Here is a 27226-nt window from a genome sequence, read left to right as displayed (position 1 = left end):
AAGTATGGATTAGTAATTTGGAACACCATGCCATCTGCATAAATGGATACTTTTTATTGGAGTCCTCCCTTCACACAATGTTCAATGAGAGTACATTATACATGGTTTTCATGTTGTTGATGCTGAACAGCATGGTGATGGACATAAGCTGTCGGCTTGCACAGTTTAGCTACAGCCAGGTATGGCACATTCAAGTCCGTATTTTATCAAGGTCAGCTGTTACAACCTTAATTTGCTTCCAATCACCATGTCCAAGTGGCCTTGCTTAGTAAATATAAGCTCTGTAATACAAAGTGTTTTTTTTTTTTTTTATTCCACCCCCCCATATGTAATTGTCTACAGTTAATTAATGATAAGTTAAAAAAAAGTATTTGATAATATAGTTGATAAAAATAACATTGCTGGGGGAGTAATATCTTCAGACATCCGTGCCTGACCTTGAAATGTGACCAGTCCTCAAAATCTTGAAATATTAGGGATATGGAAATTAATAAAAGTAATTGGTATGGGGGGTATTTTTTTTCTACAAGTGTTCTACAAAGGGTCATCTTATTAATTTAGTGCAAAGTCGCATCAGAAATAAAGTGTCTAATTCATTATAAATTCAGCAGTAAATATCTCCAAAACAATTTGTTTTAGAGGGATAGATCATCTGATAATGAAAGTCACCGTATATTAAAGAGTCTCTTATGTTCGCATGAGATTATATGATTAGTCAGCCAATGAGTGCACAACCTTGTGTTGATAATTTTGAATCTTAAGTAATTGAAAAGAGAAAAAAAATGTGTATTTCACATTGTTTCTATAGTTACTGTTCCTTGTACAGCAAAGCCAATACATTTTATCATGTTAATATAGCAAGGGTGTTTGCTTGAGGACAAAGGGTTATAATGTTAAAGTGTTCTTTATTGAGATTCTGTTTCTGAGAACTGTTCCAAGTGATATGTATATCTAATTTGACATTATATTGACATCTTCTGAATTTTTTTTTCTCCCCCACTCATGTCCGAGCCAAAAATGATCACATGTGATAGTTGTAGAACTTGGTCAAAGATTTTATTTTCAGGTTAATCAAAAACATTGTGTATTTAAAATGTCTTGGTATATACGGGAAAAGAAAGGCAAATGTGCAATATGAAACAAAGCTAATTCACTCATAGGTTTATAATTAACCATGTCTGGTTACAAACCGCTTTGTAAAGGAATCCATCCAAAATTCAGCCATGCAGCTCACCTCTTTCACCTGGCATAACATACTATTTGGTGATCAAATCACAGTCACACTTGACCACTTTAAAACAAGGTGTAAATGCACTTAATGATTTAGACTACTCTAACCACATTCAGTTATTGTAAGAAACAGATAGTGACTGCATTTGATGCAAATGTGTTTTCAGTATGTGTTTTAAATCTACATACAGTAGCCACATAAGAAGAAGCTGAATTGAATTTTGTGGTTTAAAGTGACCTCAGATCTCTATCCAGACATGTTAAAGATGCTAGGCTGCGTTTTAATGATGGGTGTAAATTGGTTTTCAAGTTGGTCTCTCAGCTCATTACTAGACCAGTAACGTCACTGTTCCCTTTTAACTGCAGTGCATTTGAAGTCTCCAGGTACTGTTTACTTCAAAACTTTAACCACTGTCTTTGTCACTCTATTATTATTATTATTATTATTATTATTATTAACTATATAATTTTTTTTGCCTCATCCACAAAAGACAGTAATGTCCAAACACTGTAACTAAGGGTAGAAAATGTCTAAGCATCATTACAAAAAGAACATCGATTTAATGTTGATTTTAGGACCTTTTGAATGTTTGCAGAGCAAACTTCATTGGTCTGGATTGGTTCATTCAGGTAGAACTGCAGACATCTATAGGTTATTGTTTTAGAGTTCCTTACATGTGTATTCTTTATACCCAAGCTCTTTTTGTGAATTATTCCTTTAATCACTGCAGCTTGATTATATTTTACCATCGTAGGGTATTCTGATTCATTGTTCAAATTTTTTCCCATTCTAAAAAAACCTGACAAGTCAGATTTTTCACAAGTAAGAGACATGTCACCATATTCCAGCACTGGCTCAATCAATCATATACAAGTTTACACTTGCTTTTGTTTTGAATTATTGATTTGCTGATGAAAACATCCATATTTGGAAACTGCAGATCTATAATATTACTGACTTTTTAAACATTTTGTTTTCTTTATAGATAGAAGATACATTACTGTTCAATTCTGGGTAACGGAACACCATGGGAAGTGGTATGTAATGATATTCCGTGTGTTTTTGTGGAGTGCTGTTTAATGTAACTGCCTGGTTAGATGAATTTATTTTAAATTATCGTATTTTATTCATATTCCTTCGGTAACAACAGTTTAAAAAAAAAAAAATCTTATAGCCATTACCATGTCCCCAGTGTGATTAATGAGTACCACACTTTATGTTAATGTTATACAGTAAAACTGCTTACTTCTAAGAAATAACAATGGCAATTGAGAGACACAATCCTTGTACATTTACGAATAAAAGTATTTTTAGTATTACTATTGTCTAAAATTGCTTTTGCGTAAATCTGTCTCAAGTTCTATTTGTTTCTGTTCACCATTATTTTTGTAATGGTGACACAAATGCTTTATCAGAACCTGGTAACTTTTCAAGTATTTTATTTAAACTGCAAAGGAGAAAGGGACTGAATTAATTAGTGTTCTTGTCACCTTTACTGTATATCCAGGGATACCAACTGACACAAAACATTATTGAAAATAAAACTTGGAATAAACAATTAATCAAGGTGTTCATTAACGTTTTACCTGCCATTAGTTTCTGGAATTTAGCTATCAACACTTCATAGTTAACAATATACAGTAAATCTTTTAATGATTAATAAAAACAGAATTATATAAGCACATTATTATAAATAAAGTGTCAGTATTGTGGAGCTTAGAGTTAGATCTTTCCAAAATTTTAATTTATCCTAATCAAGTTTTTTTTTTTTTTATATCGGCAAATATAATTGACACCTGAAATTGATATCAACTGCTTGCTTCACTTGTGTAAAAATCAGGAATTTGATAGACACTAGTTATTCTCCCAGAAGCTTTAATTAAGAATACTTATGTACATGTGATTTCTCAGTTTTTTTTATTTTTAATAAATTTGCAAAAACCTCAAACTTTTTTCACGTAGTCATTATGGGTTGTTATGTGTAGAATTCTGAGGAAAAAAATTAATTTAATCCATTTTGGAATAAGGCTGTAACATAACAAAATATGGAAAAAGTGATGCGCTGTGAATACTTTCCGGATGCACTGTACTATGAAAATTGAAATTCATATAATAATAATGTCCCATGAATCAGTAAACCCTTGATTATTTAAAATACTTTAATTCACAACTTTTTTTAAAGTTGTGTTTGTAAGAAGGCCTTTAACAACAAGGAAGTGTTGGGTATCTTGGATGCTTTTACAAGATTTAGGAATAATTAGCTAATTTAAAAATACTTATTAAATAGTTTTCTCTGGGTCCCTATCCTTTATTTTAGAAGTTCTAAAAAACTATCCTGTTTTGTTTTCAACTTACTGTGATAAGCAGTTAGACTTTTGCTAACATTTACAGTCATATGAAAACGTTTGGGAACCCCTCTCAGCCTGCATAATAATTAACTCTACTTTCAACAAAAAAAGATAACGGTGGTATGTCTTTCATGTCCTAGGAACATCTGCGTACTGGGGTGTTTTCCGATCAAAGATTTTTAGTGAAGCAGTATTTAGTTGTATGAAATTAAATCAAATATGAAAAACTGGCTGTGCAAAAATTTGGGTCCCCTTGTAATTTTCCTGATTTGAATGCATGTAACTGCTCAATACTGATTACTTACAACACCACATCAATTGGATTAGCTCGTTAAGCCTTGAACTTCATAGACAGGTGTGTCCAATCATGAGAAAAGGTATTTAAGGTGGTCAGTTACAAGTTGTGCTTCCCTTTGACTCTCCTCTGAAGAGTGACAGCATGGGATCCTCAAAGCTAAACCTAAAGACCTGAAAACAAGGATTGTTCAGTATCATGGTTTAGGGGAAGGCTACAAAAAGCTATCTCAGAGGTTTAAACTGTCAGTTTCAATTGTAAGGAATGTAATCAGGAAATGGAAGGCCACAGGCACAGTTGCTGTTAAACCCAGGTCTGGCAGGCCAAGAAAAATACAGGAGTGGCATATGCACAGGATTGTGAGAATGGTTACAGACAACCCACAGATCACCTCCAAAGACCTGCAAGAACATTGTGCTGCGGATGGTGTATCTGTACATTGTTCTACAATTCAGCGCAATTTGCACAAAGAACATCTGTATGGCAGGGTGATGAGAGAGAAGCCCTTTCTGCACTCACGCCACAAACAGTCGCTTGTTGTATGCAAATGCTGAATTGGACAAGTCAGAGTCATTTTGGAGCAAAGTGCTTTGGACTGATGAGACAAAAATTGAGTTATTTGGTCAAAACAAAAAGTGCTTTGCATGGTGGAAGAAGAACACTACACCACATTCCAAAATGCATACAAAAATGCATAATTATATCTGGACTGCCCTATAGAGGCTGTTATGTTTGCAAAAGGAGGCTCAACTAAGTATTGATGTAATATTTACTATGTTGGGGTGCCCAAATTTATGCACCTGTCTAATTTTGTTATGATGCATAATACATTTTTTCTGTTAATCCAATAAACTTAATGTCACTGCTGAAATACTACTTTGAAAGCTCAGCCAATATAAACAAAAATCCAAAGAATTAAGAGGGGTTCCCAAACTTTTTCATATGACTGTATATTTGTGGATTCATCCAGAATTATAGTTAGGACAGGACTGGCCACAACCTAAGGAATTACAGTGTATATATATCTGTCATCCATTAATATATGTGTAAACTCCTACTGCATCTCTGTATGTATGTGTCTTCATCACATTTTTGTTGTACTGATGAACAGTCCATTGTGTGAAAAATCTTGAGCACCGCAAATTTGTTTTCTTGATCCTTTTTAGAAAATTGACTTTTTCTTTTGACCTATTTTACAGTAATTACCGGTATATACAGATCCATCAAATTACTCTGGGGTGAATAGTGGAAGAATGCTGCTAGGATTCAGCATTTTCTGTAGTCTTTTTAGATATATATTTATTATAATATACATTATTTTGCACATAGGAATTATTTAAAGTATGGCGCACCAATATTTAAAGTACAGTTTGCATGTGTGTTAATAGAGCCCCATGGACACCACTAGTTTCAAACGGTATTGCTTTTTTAGTGTATCACTGAACTTGAAGATATTAGGGATATTTTCAGCAGTTTTATAAACTACATTACAGTAATCCACTAGGCTGTAGGAAGCTTTAATCAACTTTTGTATTCTTATAGTCTCATTTGCTTGAGAGAGTGTATCAGTTCCTCCTTTTTATGTAAAGACTTTTATTTTCAGTAAAATGAAATCAAGCAGTAGTAACTTAGGTTAATGTTTTGGTCATTTTTTGTAAATACATACCAGAATAGATTTACAAAATAAGAGTTTAAAGAAAAATAACTAATGATGACTGAATTTAAATATGTTCATCTAGTAATGGCAAAATCTCTTGAAAGCTGTGTTGCAGTTCCAGCCTTGTTGCTGTTTATTTGTAGTTAAAAACTTTTTCTTATGGCACTCCAGAAATGTACTACTTACTGACTGTAAATAGTATAAATGTGTGAAAAATGTGCCCTGTCTGGAGTTGGTGTCCTATCCATGGTTTGCTCCTGCTAGGGTCAATTACTGCTGGAGTAGACTTGAACTTATCAGCTTGTTAAATAATTGAATTTGGAATTATTTATTTAATAATGAGCACAGCATGAAGAATTGATTGATAGTAATTAATATATATAAAATCTGTGCTGTATCAGAGCATTTTATAAAATAGTGTTCCGAGATATTTATTTTTTAACTTACTTTACGTCTATAGGCAAAATTATGCAGGGTGGTATGTAAAAGGCTAAAAAAAAGTGGCAGAAAATGAAGTGCAAGAATTTAAATAAAAGAATACCCATGTTAAAGTTCAACAGGGAAATCAGTTGTTCCTAAATTAAAATGTTCAAAAAACATTGTACTAAGCTACTTTTAGTATCAGTTTTGAAAGAAGTACTGAAATGGTTCAGAGATGATGTCCACATGCAATTTATTGATTGGAAAAATGACAATTGATACTTTCAGACTCATGGCAAATGCAAACACAAAAGTAGCATAACATGATAAGAGGTTGCATTTTACTTCCTGCTCCTAGTATCACAATAAGGAGTTCTTGTTTTCCTTGAACTTCCTTAATGAATAGTGCTGACGTCATTGCCTTGTAAGTTCATAGCAATAGGCATTGCATATAGTCCCACTGATCATATTACATAATTACTCGCTGCGTTTGGAAGAACTATGCAATTTTAGCCCGTGGGAGCTGGCTTTAAGTTTCTGTACAGTGCTAGTTCTGCATGGTTAAAATCAGACTTCCACATTGATTAATCTGCACTCCTTGCAAGTAGCTGGAGAAATGAAATGAATAATTCTGCTTATGAAGGTAGGGCAGCTTTTAATTTATAAAAAATACATAACACTAGAAAATGTACTTGAAACCTAATTCTTTCTATATTACACAACTGAGTAGAAATCCAAAGAGCTATTTGGAACTGAATGTCAGGTAATGTCCTTGTATCAATGTTTGTTTGTTTCTGGTAACCTAGTAAAAACAGAAATATTCAAGGAAGACAATATTGATCATAAGTTTAATGTAAAGTAAATATATCAAATCAAATACAGGTAAAGAAAAGGTTCTGATCATTTTAACTTTACTGTCTACGCCCATGAAAATTGTATTTGTTAAATCATTCAGCAAACATAAAATGACTAGATGGCATTGTAGGTGATATATCATGGAATATTGGTCTAGAGTACTCTAGTGGCTAAATCTAAAGAAGTATAGAAGCGTCATCTAATTGAAATAATTTCAAAAGAATATAACTGCAGTCCATAATTCCTATGATGTCACTCCTGAAACGCTCACTCAAGGAAGTCATACTCGACAATCCCAGGGCATTTGTCATGTGTACTAATAAAATGCATTGAATTTTTCATTCAAACAGATGGTGTGTATATACAGCTGGTACTAAAATCTAATGAAGGAAATTTTTAAAAAGGAAAAAAAACTTGACAGGAAAAAAGAATGAAAGAGGATATACTAATTTATTGGAGATCATTAACTGTTTAGATAGATAGATAGATAGATAAGAGGGGCGCAGCTGATGGTCTAATTATGGGGGGCTTTAACTTGAGTCCTGGGAGGCCTAGTTGTTAACAGTGTTTATTTACCCGATTTTATTTCTTCTATCGTTTTGCTGCATTAATGAACTTGAATACAATTAGCACTCCATCTATACAGTATAATACTTTTTAGTTTCCTATATTTTTCTTCTTTTTAAATTGTCCTTTATTAAGTTGTAGTGTCATTTTGTATGTAGCCTCAATTATATTGTTTAGAATTCTCGGCAGCAGTGCTAATGTTTGCAGTGTGCTGTTTGTTGGAATGAAAAATGCTGCACATTGTATTGCTATATGCATTATACGATATATCTGAATAGATGGGGCATTGCAAACGTTATAATACTGAATCCACCCAGAGTATTATAACTTTATGCATATGGGTACAGTTTATGTATGTATTTACAGTGTGTATTTTATGTGGCTTCAGACCCATTCACATTCTCTACGCTTTATTCTGTTGTAGATTTAACTTTAAATGTACTGTATACATTTTCCATTTTTGCCATCAATCTACAATCGATAACCCATAAACACCAAGTGAGAACATGTTATCAAAAAAGTTTTCAATTTTATTAAAAATCAAAAACTGAAGTCTCTCTTTCATATAACTAACTATTCAGACCCTTTGCTGTGACACTCCAAATTATTGTCTGGTTAACCCCGTTTGCCTTAATTATATTTGAGATGTGTCTTGAACTTGATTGAAGTCCACTTGTGACAAATTGAATTTCGTGGACATAGTTTAGAAAGGCAAAAACCTGTGTATGTTACATCCCATAATTCATACTGTATGTCAGGACAAAAACAATTCATGAAATCTGCAAGGAACTCTCCACAATCAAATTATTGTGAAGTTAAGATCCAGGCAAGGGTATAAAACCATTTGTAAAACGTTGAGAGTTGCCAGACGTACAATGGCCTCAATAATTGTGAAACAGAAGACATTTAAGACCAGTCCTGGTAGTTCCAGAGTTGACCATCCTGCCAAACTCAGTAACTGGATAAGAGTGTCTTTGGTCTAGTTGGTGACCAAGAACCCAATGGTCACTCTAGCAGCACTTTAGAAAGTCCTTTAATGAGATGTGAGAACCTGTCAGAAGGAAGATCATTTCAGCAGCTCTCTACTCAGACATTTATGATAGAGTGGCTTACTCTTACTTGGAGTTTGCCAAACTGCATTTAAAGGATTTTAATGGCATATGGAAAAACATTTTTTTATATGACGAGACAAAAGTTCAACTCTTTGGGCAGAACTCCATGGACTGTGTCTGGTGAAGACTCACCTGCCTAATATCACCCCACAGTGAAGCCCGAGGGTGGTAGCATCATGCTATGGGGGACTTCTCAGCAGCAGTGACTGGAAGAATGTGGTCAGAATTGAGGCAAGGATAAATGCAGCCAAATACAGTGAGGTCCTTGAAGAAAACCTGCTGCAGAGTGCAGGTAACCTCAGGCTGGGGCAAAGGTTTACTTTCCAGAATGATGAAGACCTGAAGTATATAGAGACAAGACCAAACTAGAGTTGCTTCAGGACAAATCTCTTACAACCCCACATAACATCTGTAGCAAGACCTGAAGATGGTAGTTTACAGATGAGTGTCATACAGTCTAATGAAGTTTGAGAGGATCTGCCAGGAAGAATGGTGTAAAACTGCCCAAATCAAGGTGTGCAAAGCTTGTTGAGACCTGCCCAAAAAGAACTGTATTTGCTGCCACAAGGGCGTCTACAAAGTACTGAAATAAAGGTCTGAATTACTTATATGAATGAGAGATTTCAGTTTTTGATTTTTATTACGTTTACAAACCTATCTAAAAACATGTTTTCACTTTGTTAGTATGATTTAAGTTTAGATTAATGAGCAAAAATGCCAAATTTATCCTTTTAAAATTAAATATACAACACAATAAAAGCGTGTAGAAAGTGAAGGGGTCTGAGTAATTTATTTGTATACAATTCAGAAAAGTATCCAGACCCCGTCACTTTTTTTTTTTTTTCATTTTGTTATTGTTGCAGCCTTATTCTAAAATTTAATTAAATTATGTTTTAATTTTTTTATCATGCAACACTCAATACCCAAGCATTAGAAAGCAAAAACAGGATTTTAGGAATTGTTGCCCATTTATTAAAAACTGAAATATCAAACTGACTCAGTTTGGCTGAGCGGTATTTCTAGACTTTTTAATTCAAGGATTATGAAGGCAAATGTGGTCTTGAGAACCTTCAATGCTGCTGGAATTTTTTTTAGCCTTCCCCAGATCTTTGACTTGAAACACTCTTGTCTCCAAGTTCTGCTGCCAGTTCCTTCAAACTCATGAATTTTCTTTCCTCTGATACACATTGTTTGCTGTGGGGACTTCATGTAAACAGGTGTGTGCCTTACCTAATTATGTGCAATTAATTGAATTGATCACATGTGGACTTCAGGCAAGCTATAGAAACATGGCATTGCTGATCAATAGAATAGAGTGCACCTGAGCCAACTTTCAAGTGTAAGGCAAAGGGTCTGAAGACTTGTGTCAATTTGATGGTTTAATTTATTGTTTTTAGTAAATGTACAAAAATTTCTAATAACCTGTTTTCATTTTGACATTCTGGGGTATTTAAATGTGTTGCCTAAAGTGAAGAAAAATTAATTAAAATGATATCAGAAGGCACCAATATTCTAAAATGTGAAAAAGGGGTCTGAATACTTTCTGAAGCCACTGCTTATGTATAACATATATAATGGTACATAATAGATAAAAGAGAGGAAAAAATACTTCACCAACCTAATTATTTTAATATAATTTATATTTATTTTTAATCTCAAACTGACCTTGGTTTGCAATATATTAAGTTGTTTGTCATAGTTAAGTGTGAGAGTGGGGTGGTAATGACTGAACTTGGGGAGAGTCTGGTTCCAGTCTGTGCTTTAGTACTCCGTTTCATCTTTCTCCAAAGCTACTCTACAGGAATCCTTGATTCCCTTCTTGATGGTGGCCTTGATCCAATGTAAAATGCACTGCAAATGTTGCTTCCCATTATTCACCCTTGTAATTGCTTTCTTAGACCTTTGTAAACAGCCACATCTGTATCGGTTGCTTTTATAGTATATCAGCTAGTATAAATACACCACAGATTGACTGTTTGGAAAATTTAGTACCCATGGAAAAAATTAAAAATCAGATTTTGCACATTCTATAGTCATGCTAAACCAAAATATTATAGCAAACCAAAAGTGATGATGAGCTCCAAAAATGTGATACTCTGAACCCACCATGTGTCTTCAACCTTGGGGCATTGAGGCTAAGTGAGTAAGATACAGACAAGATGTTCCAGAAATTAAGCAGTTCTTTATTAAAACAAAGTTACATGAAAATCTCAGTTCTTCTCAGAAATTGAAATAAAGCAAGTTCTGTGAAAAACAAGTCCTATCAAAAATCCAAAAACAAACAAAATCAAGGACTTCTCTGAGGCTGCTTCAGGGACCATCGGGCTCTTTTCCCACACAAAAAAATGACCTATTACCATATTTATCTCCACTGATTTGTGTTCTAAGGGAAGAATAAAAATGTGTGCATCCCCCTCCCCTGCCCAATCATTTATGACTTTTCAGGAGAACCATCACTGATGCAAATCTTCTGTTTTTATATGCATCCAGGATTCCTTCACCCAGTCGCAAAGGACTTCACCTGGCCTCCTCCAATTACCAAGCGGGCCTCTAAGCAGTCTGTTTCATGTAGAGTAACCTGGAAAGAATTCTAAGTCTATGAACCATGGTTGTGAAGCACCAAGGACTCCAACCTCTGATTACCCTCCAGTTAATAATCACTTTCAGTATCTCTTGGGCCTTGTTTCTCTCTCCAAAATGGCTTCACTGATTTTACTCTTTTCCCTCTCCGTTCGGTGCCTTGTACCTGTACGCCACCTCAATCCCTTTGAAGACTCCTGTTGCACATCATGAAAACATCTGCTTCACTGTTTCACTCTCACTTCTAGAGTTCTTTCTGACAGTACCTTGAAATGCTTATGTTAAGTGCTGTCATGTAATTGTTCCCCAGTCTCTAAATCTATAAATAATTACACAAAGGCAAACACTATCGCCAAAGTGTGACTCAGAACTCAAATACGCTCCTGGTACCAAAGTTTTACAGTGCATGTTTCACATTTTGTTTTTAGTGTAGCATTCATAACTTGGTTTTATTTTTTTTTTTTCCCCAAAAACTCCAGTTTGGGAAAAATAACATATCAGATGACCATAGTGTACCATGTTTGGTAATTTCCAACACTCTCTAATCTGCTGCCTTAGATTTTACACCTTTCTTTGTTTTCTTTGTAGTAGGGATAGGGTTTGGAATCAATGAAGACGGCGGTTTTTGTATTTTACATTCCATTAAGCCAACCTGGGCACCTACAGCAGTATACATGTTAGATGGAGTAGCTACACCTCTCAAGCCAACCTTCAAACTGTTACATTGTCAACAGTGGTGTGGACAGACTGTGCAAGCCTGATTTAACCTATCAAATTTAAAATTTTCACACATTATATACTGCAAAATTTTGTATTTTATTTTAAGATGGCTTCCACAGATGTATGCATTACATAACTGTAAGATGTAGGCTACTTTCAAAGTTAAAAGAATACTAAAACTAATGGTGGTCTTTCCAGAAAACACAGTCATATATTTAATTTGGGGACAGGAATAAGTATTGGTTGCCAGTTACATGTTAACATTACAAACTCGATGGAAAATCAACATTTTTGTGGAACAGCAAAAATACCACTAATTGTGGCAAAATATACCACTTTTGCAGCAAAATTGTATTAAACACAAAACATTGGCCATTTCATTGCTAAATGGTGCTTATTAATAGACTCTGAACTTACTTTTAATTTGCTGTAACTATGTAAATAATGACACAAATTAAGACACATTCTCAGGCAAAATGCTATCCTTACAGAGACCTTGCATTTACTGAATATTCAAGAACACAGCAAAACATTTTCACAGGTATTTAACAATGTAAAAGTTTGAATGCATTATTATCAGTAAAGACTGAGCTATAAATTAAACTACAATTTATGTATTTTACTAATGTAAAATTACATAAATCATATTGTTACAAAGTGTTTACAGGTTGCTACAGTTGTCCTCAAGTAGTTCACCCAGAGACCTCCTCACAATACATACTTAACACAGATTATTACTCGCCCTATATTGCACTAATAACTTTGATTCTAACATCCATAATCCACAAAGGCTGAAACCACACACCCTCGAGTATATTCACTCATCATCTGACACCAAAAACAACTTAATAATCAAATTTTGCCGGAGGCCTCGGACAGCCTTTCTGCATTTCAAACTACTTCTTTATTTCCAAAATGGAAAATTCCACAAAAATCATGACACTGTGCAGTTAAAATTTGTGTATGGATTTTCCAAGTAATTTTGTAATGCTGGGTCTTGAACCATTTTCGAAAGCATAACATTAATAAGCACCTCCTGAATGTTTGTTTCATCCACTAAAGAATACTTGTGGCTACAGTCTTTATAAAAAAAACAATATTTTTTTTTTTACAAACTATGGATGATGTACAGTATGCACTTATATATGAATATATCTGTCATGTAGGCTAATTCCTTATTCTTTTTAACCGGTTTCTCCAATCATAGCCATCTGCCAGATGAGATGCTTTTGTCCTTATTGGGCTAAAGATATTGTATGGCCTTGTGTTTCCTAAACATACTAAGTAAGCACACTTTCTCTCATTGTTCAATTGGAGGACTTACTGGAACAAAAGTAAAACTTGCCACCAATCTACTGTGAATAAATACATTTCCAAGCAGTTAATTTTGTGGTTGTTTGTGTGTGTGTGTATGAAAAATATTCACACCAGCAGTCATGGTTTCATGTTGTACATATTTAGAGACTCTGAACTTTTATTCTACTTATGACATGATATCAATGTTGTCTGAATGTGTATTTTTAGTTGAATGACAGTCCTGCATTTTTTTTTTTTTCTTCAATCCCAAAAGTTCACACATCACTGTGTCCCCAAGTGAACTTCCTTTATAGCTCTTCAAACATCAAAGAGGTATGCTATTTCTTTCTGGGTACGGAGTGTCATGAAAGTATCAGATCAAGTTGTATCCGAGTGGCAGAGAACACTTGAGAAACTTGTAGTCCTATTACAGGCTGAGGCAAATACCAAGAATTGAACTAGTACGGTAAGTGCCAGAAATGTTTTAATTGGAGGGAAAACCAAAACTTAACTGAATACCACAATTTACTAATTTTAAGTTACTTGATGCTTTAATTCTCTTATAGTTATTTATTAGCCTTCATTTGCAGCACAGTTCAAATAATATATGCTTAATAAAAATCATAAATAAGTTTGCAAACGTGATGGCACAGCCTGCATAATTTCAGCAACAACCTTATCTTGTGATGCCCCACCCAAAACAAAAGAATGTAAAGTCATATAGAGGCCATTCCAGAACATCGTACTTCTCACTCTGCATGAATGCCTTTGTAGATTTCGAACTGTGTTTTGGGTCATTGTCTTGTTGGAATGTCCAACCCCTGCGTAACTTGAACTTTGTGACTGATGCTTGAACATTATCCTGAAGAATTTGTTGAAATTGGGTTGAATTCATCCGACCTTCAACTTTAACAAGGGCCCCAGTCCCTGAACTAACACACAGCCCCACAGCATGATGGGACCTCCACCAAAATTGACAGTAAAGTAGCAGGTCGTTTTCTTGGAATGTGGTGTTCTTCTTCCGCCATGCAAAGCGCTTTTTGTTATGACCAAATAACTCAATTTTTGTCTCATCAGTCCAAAGCACTTTGTTCCAAAAGGAATCTGGCTTGTATAAATGAGCATTTGCATACAACAGGTCTTTGGAGGTGATCTGTGGGCTGTCTGTAACCATTCTCACAATCCTGCGCATATGCTGCTCCTGTATTTTGTTTTTTTGTTTTTTTTTTCTTGGCCTGCCAGACCAAGGTTTAACAGCAACCGTGCCTGTGGCCTTCCATTTCCTGATTACATTCCTTACAATTGAAACTGACAGTTTAAACCTTTGAGAAAGCTTTTTGTAGCCTTCCCCTAAACCATGATACTGAACAATCTTTGTTTTCAGATCTTTTGAGAGTTGCTTTGAGGATCCCATGCTGTCACTCTTCAGAGGGGAGTCAAAGGGAAGCACAACTTGTAACTGACCACCTTAAATACCTTTCTCATGATTGGTCACACCGGTCTATGAAGTTCAAGGCTTAACGAGCTAATCCAACCAATTTGGTGTTGCAAGTAATTAGTATTGAGCAGTTACATACATTCAAATTAAAATTACAAGGGGGCCCACATTTTTGCACAGCCAGTTTTTCACATTTGATTTGATTTCATACAACTAAATACTGCATCACTAAAAATCTTTGTTCAGAAAACACCCCAGTACTCAGATGTTCCTAGGAAATGAAATACATACCACTGTTATCTTTTTTGTTAAAAGTAGTGTAAATTATTATGCAGGCTGAGAGGGGTTCTCAAACCTTTTCATATGACTGTATATAGGTATGTCAATGCCTTTCTAAACAATGTCCAGTCAGTTCAGTGTCCCACAGGCGAACCCCAGTCAAGTTCTAGACACATCTCAAGAATAATTAAAGCAAATATCTGACCATAATTTGAAGTGCACCTTATACTGAATACTTACATAAATGAGAAATTTCACTTTTTGATTTTTAGTAAATTTGCAAACCTTTTTGCTTCACTTTGTTGTTATGGGTTATTGAGTGCAGATTGATGGGCAAAAATGGTACATTTTATCTGTTTTAAAATCTACAACACAAAGTGTGCATAAGTGAAGGAGTCTGAATACTTTATGAATACACTGTATTCTTCATGCCAGATGGTGTGCAAACATGCTTAGGAATTCTCTTTGTTGGGGGTTTGTGCATGGTAGACAGTTAAAGCCATATGCTTGCACTGAAGGGTTCTTTTGCAAGCAGGCAAAAAAAGGTAGTATTATGAACAGGGTTAAGCATCTCTTGGATAGACATAGCAATCTTTCAACTCTTTTGTAAAAATACAGCTTCATTTGAATTAAGGGTGCATTAGTAAAATAGGAACGTTTTTGGTTTGTTTTTTGTTATTTTTTTTTTCTTTAATGTTTAGTAACAATAATAGGCAATCCCTTCAGCTGTTAATTGGCTTGTGCAAAGTGGTGTTCTTTTCAGGCATTCTTACCAACACTCCAAAGAAAATGCCACCCACCTGGAAATGCGTCTCTTGAGAGAGTGCTCTCTCTTAATCCTTTATTATTCAGACTCCCTTGTTTCTTTGCAACACAATAATGCAGGTGTGCACAATTTAGAATGAATATAGCAAAACTGTACCCTTGTGTCATAATTTAACTTAAAAATGTGTATTTTGTAACAATATAATTGTTTCTTTATTTAAATATAAAGAAATTACGTAACAATTTAGAAACTCCCATGCTTCTTGGATTGAGCCCAGTTCCCAGTTGATCCTGTATTGGATTTTTGTTACATGGAAAATGTAAGGATTGGTTACAAACCTGTGTGGCACTAGTGCCATTGTCAGTGCAAAGTGAAGTAAAAGGTACAAATGAAAAGATGGTTAATTATAGTTGTGAACATTGAAATCTCAGTCTAAAATCAATACACTGTTTAAAAAAAATCATCTTAAGAGCATTTGCACTGACATCAAAATAGTAACACCTCAAAAGCATTTTTGTTTTTCTGTGTGTATCACTTGTCAATGCCAATTGTGCAGGTAATGCTAAGTCAGTACTGATACAAAAATCTTGGAAACTTTTTTTCCCTTGTGCTCCATAGTCAGTTTCTGGCCGACCAGAGCTCAGCATAGAGCACCTCCATTAATCTGTGACAGATATACCAGTCCATAACCATAATACTGCTCAATGTTAATGTTGCTTTATTTCCATCATAATTCTATCCACTGTGTACTGCCAAACGTGCGGAAAGTTTCTTCTGTGCCTAACACTTTTTTTTTTTTTTTTTCCTGTGGGCTAAATTGCTGCATATTCTGAACCAGAAAGAGATGTCTTTAGAATTTTCAACCACTTATGCACAACTTGTCCCACTGGTGGGACACTGGCATATTTCAAAGTTGTTTGTCTACATTGTAATAAACCCACATGGCAATCAACAGCGATAATGGTATTTTTATATATGTTTCCATGTTGTCTGCTCTCTTTCATTATTAAAATATGCGATTTACACAGGTAAAAGCAAACCGTGCATTACAGCCAAGTTAATCCGCTTTTATCAAATATCCCACCTACGTAGAGCCACATACCATTGGATAGCTGAGATTCAGGTCATTCTAATGGATGGTTGTCTATGATTAGTTCTTTGTGTCATATATTGTGTATGTAATAGCTCAACTTTAATCACGGTTATGCATAAAGCTTGAGTCCGCTTCTGAGCAAATTTTTGACTTTATTAAGAACAATGTGTTTGATGAAGGACTCAAGACTATGCTTGATTTGTAAGTTCTGCTTAGTATGACTTTGAAGCATTGCAGTGTGCAGTATTTCAGATCAGACGTCAAAGGTTCATTTATTATATCTAGAGGCTGTCTGCTGCACGTTGACTCTGTTAATTGTCCGAGCAGCGCTTTTTCATTTTCAATTTAGAGTACAATAGCAATTTTTCTCAGCAAATCAATGAGTACTTGTTGGGTTGACTACATGCTCATTGTTAGCCTCATTGTTTAATGCAAGGACCCCACTACCCAATAAAATGTCATTGTATCACGCCACTCACATCGCTGTGTTGCGAGAACATTTGAAACTAGAAAATAAAAATAACACTATTTCAGCTAGTGATTTGATCACAGTGTAATCCACATCCCTCTTCCAGGGAGGAACACTGTGCTGTGTTTTTTTTTTCTTTTCTCACTTCACCCCTGGCTCCCCAACCAGTGGCACCCCCAGAGAAGGGAGAAATGAGTGCAAAAACTCATTTTCTAAAAAATATAACTGCATCCTAAAAGGCACAAGACAGTTTTTAAGAATATAGACTGCTGCACTGCATGTTGATTGCAAACTCTGTTGACCAAGTTTGAAAGAGTAACAGTTGGGGAGTGCTAGTTGTACAATTACCATTTAATTGATGATGAATCTAGTACACCACTCGTTTTATTTCTCTGCATGTTCATGTGCCAAGCTCTTGAACAGCAATGCTAATTTTTTCTTTTTCTGCAAAGCTTGTAGATATGCAGGCAGTACAGAATTAAATGGTTCCAGTTTGACTCCTTTAAATTTAAATATGATACCAAAGAGATTGGTTAAAGTGTACAAACATGCCAAGTACAAGTAATGGATTGAATATTGTTAAATAGTTGAATATTGTGCAAGAGAAAAGTGAAACTCTGTTTGTCTCTCTGGTATAAGACGTAGACATCAGCTGTAGTGTCTGTGGGTAGGAAGTTTATTTTTGCATCCAATGGACCAAAAAAATATAGTCTGGATCTCTGAGTGGGACAGACGTGTTGTAGAAAATTAATATTGTCATAGGTTTTTTTCAGTGCGGTTTTTAGAGGTATACAGTAATACATATAGCTACATATGAATGCATACACTTTTAAAGGGATGGACAAATTGTAAATGCATATAGTAGTCTAGTGGGCCACCAGCTTTAAACACCTGTTAGTCCAGGTATGCTTTCTGGTTGCCCAACTTTTTTTTATATAAACTTTTTTCAGCAACATTTTATTTGTAAACGTTTGCTATACATCTATGCCTAGTACCCTATCTTCTACCCCAATACAGTATAAACACAATCTGGATTTTGGAAAAGATGTTTTCAGTGAATGGATGATTTTGAAATTATTTTGTTATGTTGATGTGTTCTTTTTCCAATGTAACCAAAAATATTTTATTAAAAATAATGGAATACTGCATTAATATTGTATTCTCAAATTTTGTTTTCACACTTCACCAATTTCTCTGTGGAAAACATTATTTATGACCTTCAGAGTTATTCTGAGGTGGTGCAGTGTGCCCTTTATAGTGTCCTCCACCTTTAGATTACCACAGTCGGTGATCTGTATATACAGCTGCATTAAAATTTGTCACACTTAGATCATTAAGTGGGTTCTCATGTTGGTAAAGAACAGGTTTATTCCTGAAAAGCTTGTTCACATTCTGCAGTGTTTGGGCTAATAATAAGGAACATTTTCATAACCTCCAGCATAGCAGAGAGGGAGGGAGGGGGGCACTATTTCCTTTTAGGAGTCCTGAGTACATATTTTTTTTTAATGGTCAGCATCTTATTTTTTTTTTTATAAGATTCTTTTCGTGTCCTGTCCAAGACTGCATAAGGTAGGATGTATTTGTAATAGGGTGTTCTGACTTTCTTAATGGCAATTTCCTAAGGCTGAGCACTTAAATGTGTTACAGGAGCATTGGTGAAACATTCAAAAACCATAATATTTAGACAAGCTAATGAATATTTCAGGTCATTTTCACAGATGTAGATCACCCTGACAGTTAGTTACCTGGTGCATCAGTGTACATTTTTGTTTTCACTAAACTGTTTTTTATTGTTTTTGCTTTGCCACACACATCTATCTTAATTTAAAATGCTTTTTATGTTTTAGTGTTCCTTTCACCAAACCAAGCCAACTCTATTCTGCAAAGGTTTCCTCGGGCAAACAGTTTTCTTGAAGAAATAAAGCAAGGCAACCTTGAACAAGAATGTCGTGAGGAAATCTGCAGCTATGAGGAAGCCAGAGAGGCTTTCGAAAATGATGAGAAAACGGTAAGGGAAGAAAAAAAAGTGGGGGAAAGAAGTCTAGCTTTAAGATTGTATTTTTTTTTATATTATTTCCTTAGTTTTAGGTGAGAAACTAAGCAGAAAAAAATTCCAAGAGGTTTGTCTTGCAGCAGTGTAACATGAGATTGAGCAATAACAAGTCTGTAATGCAAAACTTTTCAAGCGCTATCAGGTTGCATGGTCCAGCCACAAATTCTCAGTTTGATTGAGATATGCCCTGTGACTCGCCCATTTCAGGATATTACCATTGATGTTTTTAAGAAATGCCTGTGTACCTTTGTCTTAGGGGTTGTTGTCTTGCTGGAAAACATCTTCTCCCAAGGTGCAGGTTTTGTGCAGACTGCATAATTTCCTCCAGGATTTCCCTGTATTTTGCTGCATTCATTGTACCCTAGACCCTCACAAGCCTTCCAAGGCCTGCTACAGAAAAGCATCCCCACAACATGATTCTGCCATTACCATGCTGTTCAGTGTGTATAGAAAAGAATCGCTCCCATAGAAATATTCCCTTTTTTTTTTTTTTTGCTTCACAACCTTAAATGAAAACACACAAATATTTCTTTCCAGCTTTACTTACTCAATGCAACCTATAACATCCAAGTGAAAGATATCACAGCTATAGTTCACAAAAACTATAAAAATCAAAAAGAAGACATATATTGAGATCAATAAAGCATCACCCCCCAATGTCAGTATTTTGTTGAACCACCTTTTGCTTTAATGACAGCCTTGAGTCTGTTGGGATACTTCTCTATCAGCTTTGTACATTTAGATTGAGCAATATTTGCCCACTCTTCTTTACAGAACTGTTCACCCAAATTGGATGGGTGAGCCTTGCTGGACTGCTATCTTCTAATCTTTCCACAGATTTTTCAATGGGATTTATGTCTGGGCTCTGACTGGGCCACATGAGGACATTCACTTTTTTCTCCTCCAGCTACTGTATGGTCAATTTTGCTTTGTGCTTCAGGTCGTTGTGTTGAAAGGTGAACATTCTGCCCATCTTCAACTTTCTGGCAGAGGGTAGCAGGTTTTCCTTAAGAATTGGACGGCATTTTGCTCCATCCATTTTTTCCTTCTAACCTAACGAGAGTCCCTGGCCCTGCGGCAGAGAAACACCCCCATAACCGGATGCTGCCACCGCCATGCTTTACTGTAGGTATGGTGTGTTGTGGATGGTGAGCTGCATTGGATTTCCGCCAGGTGTACCGTTTAGTATTCAGGCCAAATAGTTTGATTTTGGTCTCATCTGACCATAAGACCTTTTTCCACTTGGTATCAGAGTCTTCAAGGTACATTCTAGCAAAGCTCAAATGAGCCATAATGTGGCCTTTCTTGAAGTGGCTTTTTCCTTGCGACTCTCCCAAACAAGCCACAATTGTGGAGCGCTTATGGAATTATCATGTGCACACAATGACCACTCTTTGCTGTAAAATCCTGTAACTCCTTCAAAGTGGCCATTGGCCTCCTGATAGCCTCTCTTACCAGTTTCCTCCTTGCTCTTCCATCCAGTTTGGGGGGACAACCAGATCCAGGGAGGGTCCTAGTAGTACTAAACACTTGCCACTTCTTTATTATGAACTTTACGGTGCTCCTTTAGGATTCATAAAGCGTTTTGAGATTTTTTGTATCCATCTCCTGCCTTATGTCTGTCCACAACTCTATCCCTGAGATCTTTTGAAAGTGGTTTGCCACCCATAGTCAGTTGTTTGCTGTCAGTTGCACTACCAAGCAAGGGAATGCTGCAGGAACAGCTATTTTTATGCTTCACTAATCACACTGATTACAACTGATCACAGGTGGAAGCTGGTTACCATGGAATGGTGGTCACTTACACCTGATTTGAATTAACAAATATTGTCTGGAGGGGGTCAATCCTTTATTAATCTCAGTATTTTTTGTTATTTATTTTTTTAAATTCTTCTGAACTGTAGCTGTGATTATCTTTCACTTGGATGTTATAGATTGCATTAAGTAAAGCTGCAAAAAATATTGGTTTGTGTGTTTTCATTTAAGGCTGTAAAGCAAAAAAAGGGAATATTTCTAAGGGAGTGATTCTTTTCTATACCCACTGTACATTGCAGATGGTGCATTTTTGCTTAGTGTTTGCCTTATGCCAAACATAGTAGTGTACTTTGACTAAAAACCTCAATTTTCATTTCATCAGACCATAGAACCTTTTTCAAGCTGTCTTCTGAATCTCTGATTTATGCTTTCTGGCAAACACTACCAAAGTTATTTTGAGTGTTTATTTTTTAACAGTGACTTTCTCTTTGCCACTCTCTCATAAATCCATGGCCTGTCGAAGCAGCCAGGCAACAGTTGTTATATATACAGTCTCTTCAGTCTCAGCCACAGTAGCTTCAGAGTTGACACAGCTCTCTTGGTGGCCTCCGTCACTAGTCATAGTTCCATATTCTAGGCAGATTTACAACTGTTCCATACTTATTCCATTATTTAATGATTGTAGCTGTACTCCAAGGGCTATTCACTGATTGTATAACATCCCCTGACTTGTGTTTTTGAACCACTTTTTCAGGTATTTGCCTGGAGTGTTCTTTTGTGTTTATTGCGTGGGTTATGCCACCATCCTAACTCGCCATATGTTGGACCCTCTAGATACAGCAGCATTTATTCTACAATCAATTGAAGCCCCCTGACTACAGACATGATGTCCTTTTAACTAATTAGGTGACTTGTAAATCTAATTGGGCACACCAGTGATGATTTACATTAAAGAGTATTTTTATGTTTATCAGTGTCGCAAAAGACAAATTAAATCCACAGCAGTTCAATTCTACACAACAACAAAAAGTGAAAACTTCCAAGGTGGTGAATATGTTTTCATAGGTAATGTATATAATAGCCCAGAACGGTTTGTCTTTTGGTCATGCTTTTGCTTTCCCAGGTAGAGATAAAAGCCTGATGCTTCCTTGTTTAAAGCACTATAGGTCAGGTCAGGTTGGGGAACAGGCAGATACACGGTTCAGTCTGACCCTCCAGAAATGGCCATTTGTCTGCTGCAGCCAGGTGTTACATGGGCATCCCCTTGGCCTGGTGCAGCCACTCGGGTCCTCAACAATGAGGATCCTGCGAGCCGGATCACTCTTGAGAAATTGGACCTTATTGCCATAACTGACACTTAAACAACTGAGCCTCAAAACTGGAAACATTGTCTACAGCCATAAGATTTCATTTATAACGATTATGAAAAACAGTAGCAATCCCACTACCCCAACCTGCAATTCTAGGTAAGCTAAAAAAAGTTAGTCAGGAGGAGAAAGATTGTGGAGAGAAACTGAATCACCTGCACTTAACCAAATCTCTGACATAAGTTGTGGTATATAAGTTTGTCACTTGAATCACACCAGTCTTTTGCACGTTTGTCCTATTTTCATTAGCAGAGATTTCATCGTTACTTAAGTTGAGAATAGCAGATTTTAACTCTTTAAGATTACAAGCCGGTATGAACTTTATACAGACTGTGGGTCATCTCTGTACCTTTAACCCTGTACCTTTAGTGGGGGAGATTCACAGCAAACAACTCCAGATATTGAGGTTAATTTGTAGACACTTCAAACTGGAGAAAATTACGTGGGCCACTATAGAGTCATTGCTGCACTGTTCCAAACTCCCATTATTATCTATCCATCCATTATCCAACCCGCTATATCCTAACTACAGGGTCACGGGGGGTCTGCTGGAGCCAATCTCAGCCAACACAGAGTGCAAGGCAGGAAACAAACCCCAGGCAAGGTACCAGCCCACCGCAGGGCACACACACACACACACACCACCAAGCACACACTAGGGGCAATTTTAGAATCGCCAGTGCACCTAACCTGCATGTCTTTGGACTGTGGGAGGAAACCGGAGCACCCGGAAACAGACACGGGGAGAACATGCAAACTCGTGTTCTTTAGCAAGAACTCCTTAAAACGTTTTCCATTCATTCTGTTTGGTAGTGCTAAACTACTACCGATGCGATCTATTTTCTGCCACTTCCGTTTTGGGGGGCGCAGTTCTGTGCTTTTCGCTGCTCTGCCTGCTACCTGCCTGCAGCGTCTGCCTTCATAGACGTGCTGCTGTGGTGTTTTGTGTTTTTTTTTTTTTTTATTATTATTATTAAGTAAATCGTGAAGTTTAAAATGTAGATTGCACGGTTATTTCTGTTGATTAATTCATGATTTCATTATTTATAGCGAATACTGTTACCAAGTGGTCGCTATTTTTTCCTGTCATATACAATCTATCTAGCACCTTTCACATCTATCGCCACTCTTGCTGCCCGCTTGCCTGCGTGCAGCGTGTGTCGATTGATATATGATTTAATGTATTTCTTTTTGACATAATTCTCCGAATTGTAAAATACATATACAGTACATTATATATTAAAGGAAACTACTATATAGTTAATACAGTTATCTATCTGTACTCTCACTGCCTGCTTGCCTACCTGCAGTGTCAGATGATTAATTGCAAAGATAAAAAAAAAAAATGTATATTTGTGTGATACTGTTATCTGTCCGTTGCCTTGTCTATTATACAGTGAATTCCCTGTCTGCCTATTATATAGTGCCTTCCCTATCTATTTATTTATCTAGTGCCTTTCACATGTGAATGTACTCTTACTGTCTGCTTGACTTTCTGCAGCATCAGTCATATAGTGCCTTTCACATCTATCTACCTACCTACCTACCTATTTATTATATAGCATCTTTCACATCTATTTATCTGTATGTCTGTTTCTGTCTATTTTTTTTTTTCTTCTGACAGTTTTATATCTTCTATTACACAGTGCCTTCCCAGTTTACAGTGCATCCGGAAAGTATTCACAGCGCATCACTTTTTCCACATTTTGTTATGTTACAGCCTTATTCCAAAATGGATTAAATTATTTTTTTCCTCAGAATTCTACACACAACACCCCTTAAGGACAATGTGAAAAAAAGTTTACTTGAGGTTTTTGCAAATTTATTAAAAATTGAAAAATCACATGTACATAAGTATTCACAACCTTTGCTCAATACTTTGTCGATGCACCTTTGGCAGCAATTGCAGCCTCAAGTCTTTTTGAATAGGTGTGAGCTTGGCACACCTATCCTTGGCCAGTTTCGGCCATTCCTCTTTGCAGCACCTCTCAAGCTCCATCAGGTTGGATGGGAAACGTCGGTGCACAGCCATTTTAAGATCTCTCCAGAGATGTTCAATTGGATTCAAGTCTGGGCTCTGGCTGGGCCACTCAAGGATATTCACAGAGTTGTCCTGAAGCCACTCCTTTGATATCTTGGCTGTGTGCTTAGGGTTGTTGTCCTGCTGAAAGATGAACCGTCGCCCCAGTCTGAGGTCAAGAGCGCTCTGGAGCAGGTTTTCATCCAGGATGTCTCTGAACATTGCTGCAGTCATCTTTCCCTTTATCCTGACTAGTTTCCCAGTCCCTGCCACTGAAAAACATCCCCACAGCCTGATGCTGCCACCATCATGCTTCACTGTAGGGATGGTATTGGCCTGGTGATGAGTGGTGCCTCGTTTCCTCCAAACGTGACGCCTGGCATTTACACCAAAGAGCTCAATCTTTGTCTCATCAGACCACAGAATTTTGTTTCTCATGGTCTGAGAGTCCTTCAGGCGCCTTTTGGCAAACTCCAGGCGGGCTGTCATGTGCCCTTTACTAAGGAGTGGCTTCCGTCTGCCCACTCTACCATACGGGCCTGATTGTTGGATTGCTGCAGAGATGGTTGTCCTTCTGGAAGGTTCTCCTCTCTCCACAGAGGACCGGGTTCTTGGTCACCTCCCTGACTAAGGCCCTTCTCCCCCGATCGCTCAGTTTAGATGGCCAGCCAGCTCTAGGAAGAGTCCAGCGTCAAAGCAGTACTACTGTTCCTGTGTGGTTACCCTTTATTTCTTAGAACCATATTTCTGACGCAGCTTTATAAATACACTGAAACTAACCGCATATTGTTTATTAGTGTAATGCATCCGATTGTAGATTACCTGTAACAATATAATGGCCCAAGGAATAGCCATAGTATTCCAAATACCATAACTGCTTTAGCGTTGTTACTCTTACTGCACCATCTTCTTCTTTTTCTTCTTTCAGCTGCTCCCTTTAAGGATTGCCACAGCAGATCATCTTTTTCCATATTACAGTAATCCCTCCTCGATCGCGGGGGTTGCATTCCAGACCCCCCCGCGATAGGTGAAAATCCGCGAAGTAGAAACCATATGTTTGTATGGTTATTTTTATATATTTTAAGCCCTTATAAACTCTCCCACACTGTTTATAAATATTCCCCGCAGAGTTATACAGCATAATCCCTTTGTATTCTCTTAGATATTAGGTAAGATTCATTGAAATTATGTATATAAACACACTGTTTATATACAGTAAAACCTAAATATTAAAGATATCGAGTGTCTCCAATATCACATATGTTACGGCCATTACGATAGACATGCCACCAGCAATAAATACGTACAATGCAAGAAAAATAGTATACAGTAAATGTGTGTACAGTGACAATAAACGTACGTACATGTATTAAGTACTGTAAGTAGAAAATTAATTAATGTTACTCACCAACAATGACACGATGACTTGTCCGATAACAATGAGTTTAATTTTACTGCACAACAAAGGAGAGCGTTACAGCCCTTCTAAAGGAGCCACTTCAGGCGATTGTGTAGCACTGCCGTTGTTCTTCTTCTGGCAGTCTTCAATCCACATCCCTAAAGCAGATTCCATCCAGACTACTGCCTTATTACATCCACTTACAACTCGTTTTGCACCCTGGTTAAAAGGACACTGCAGCCGTAGATCTTCCTACTTTTTAAATAAAAAGAATCGTAGCCTCATTCATGCTGTAATGGCGTCCTACAACGGTGTAGCTTTTCCCTTTTACCTTTTCGGCAATCGTTAACATCTTCCGTTGGCGCTTGGGCACGGCCTCTGAAGCAGTAGCAGGAGCAGATCGTTTTGGAGCCATAATGAAGGGCTTGACTATGCACAAAGATAAACACAAAAGAGCACAAAAGTTAACTCTTTTCACAGCGAAACACGCTGATGCTGAATGAGCGAGACGAGACTTCCTGGTTAACACTGCATTCAGCACACAGGAACTTAACTGCGTGCTCTGATTGGTTAGCTTCTCAGTCTTCTGCCAGTAGCGTCCCTTGTATGAAATCAACTGGGCAAACCAACTGAGGAAGCATGTACAGGAAGTAAAAAGACACATTGTCCACAGAACCCACGAAGCAGCGAAAAATCCGCGTTAAATATTTAGTTGTGCTTGCATATAAAATCCGCGATAGAGTGAAGCCGCAAAAGTCGAACCACAATATAGCGAGGGATTACTGTACTCACTGCACCACTCGGAGTATTATATCACTGTATCTGAGTGGGGAATCACAGCAGCAGCTGATCGTAAATTATTATCGATATACTGTACAGCATCAAGCACATGATGCCAAAGCCACGGCAAAACGTTTCAAAGTCTTTCCTGTACAGACATCGCATTTTAGAAACCGTTTCATCACTCAATCAATTGCTCCTTGTAGAACTGTTTATATTTATAAGTACAATTACTCCACTGTAAACTTGCAGTACAGTTATATTACACAACCTGTGCCACTTTATAAAGCGCATATTTACATATGATGACAATATAATTTTTAAGATGAAATGCAGCAAAATATGTTGATTATATTACACAGTTAAAACTAACTTCATTTAAATAATCTATATTATGAATAATTTAAACATGTGAGGACACAGTGCCGCAGCGCTAGCAAGTTCACGTATTGTTCCTGCTTTGCACTGTATATTTGTTGAGGCTGGCATGACACTGGAAGGATATATGGATAGAATAATTAAATACGTACTATGAATATATTTGAATGTTCCTTAAATGTTTTGAAGAATCGTCGTTGTAAGCTTACAGATGGCTTAATGTCTATTGCAGAGCTGATTGTGTGGCGATTGGGTATTTGGGGAAAGAAAAATGACAGGAATTGGAGGTTAGTACGTTTGAAAGAGACAGTACTGCTACAATAAATTATTTCATCGAAGGTCACGCAT

At 36.6% G+C, this 27226-nt stretch overlaps 1 protein-coding gene across 5 annotated transcripts in view; it reads left to right on the top strand.

Moving 5' to 3' along the window:
• The window catches only part of prrg1 (proline rich Gla (G-carboxyglutamic acid) 1), a 170163-nt gene that overhangs the window by 134818 nt on the left and 8119 nt on the right, over positions 1-27226 (top strand). For 4 of the 5 annotated variants that reach the window (XM_039745189.1, XM_039745190.1, XM_039745188.1 and 1 more), the window contains exons 2-3: positions 2217-2268; positions 18974-19134. In XM_039745189.1, the coding sequence (XP_039601123.1) occupies positions 2259-2268; positions 18974-19134 (171 nt within the window). In that variant the 5' untranslated portion in view covers positions 2217-2258. The remainder of the gene's footprint in view (positions 1-2216; positions 2269-18973; positions 19135-27226) is intronic. The other variant, XM_039745191.1, reaches the window with a different exon arrangement.

Source organism: Polypterus senegalus, chromosome 2 (assembly GCF_016835505.1).
Source record: "Polypterus senegalus isolate Bchr_013 chromosome 2, ASM1683550v1, whole genome shotgun sequence".
Classification (NCBI taxonomy): domain Eukaryota; kingdom Metazoa; phylum Chordata; class Cladistia; order Polypteriformes; family Polypteridae; genus Polypterus; species Polypterus senegalus.
This window is presented reverse-complemented; position numbering and strand designations above follow the sequence as displayed.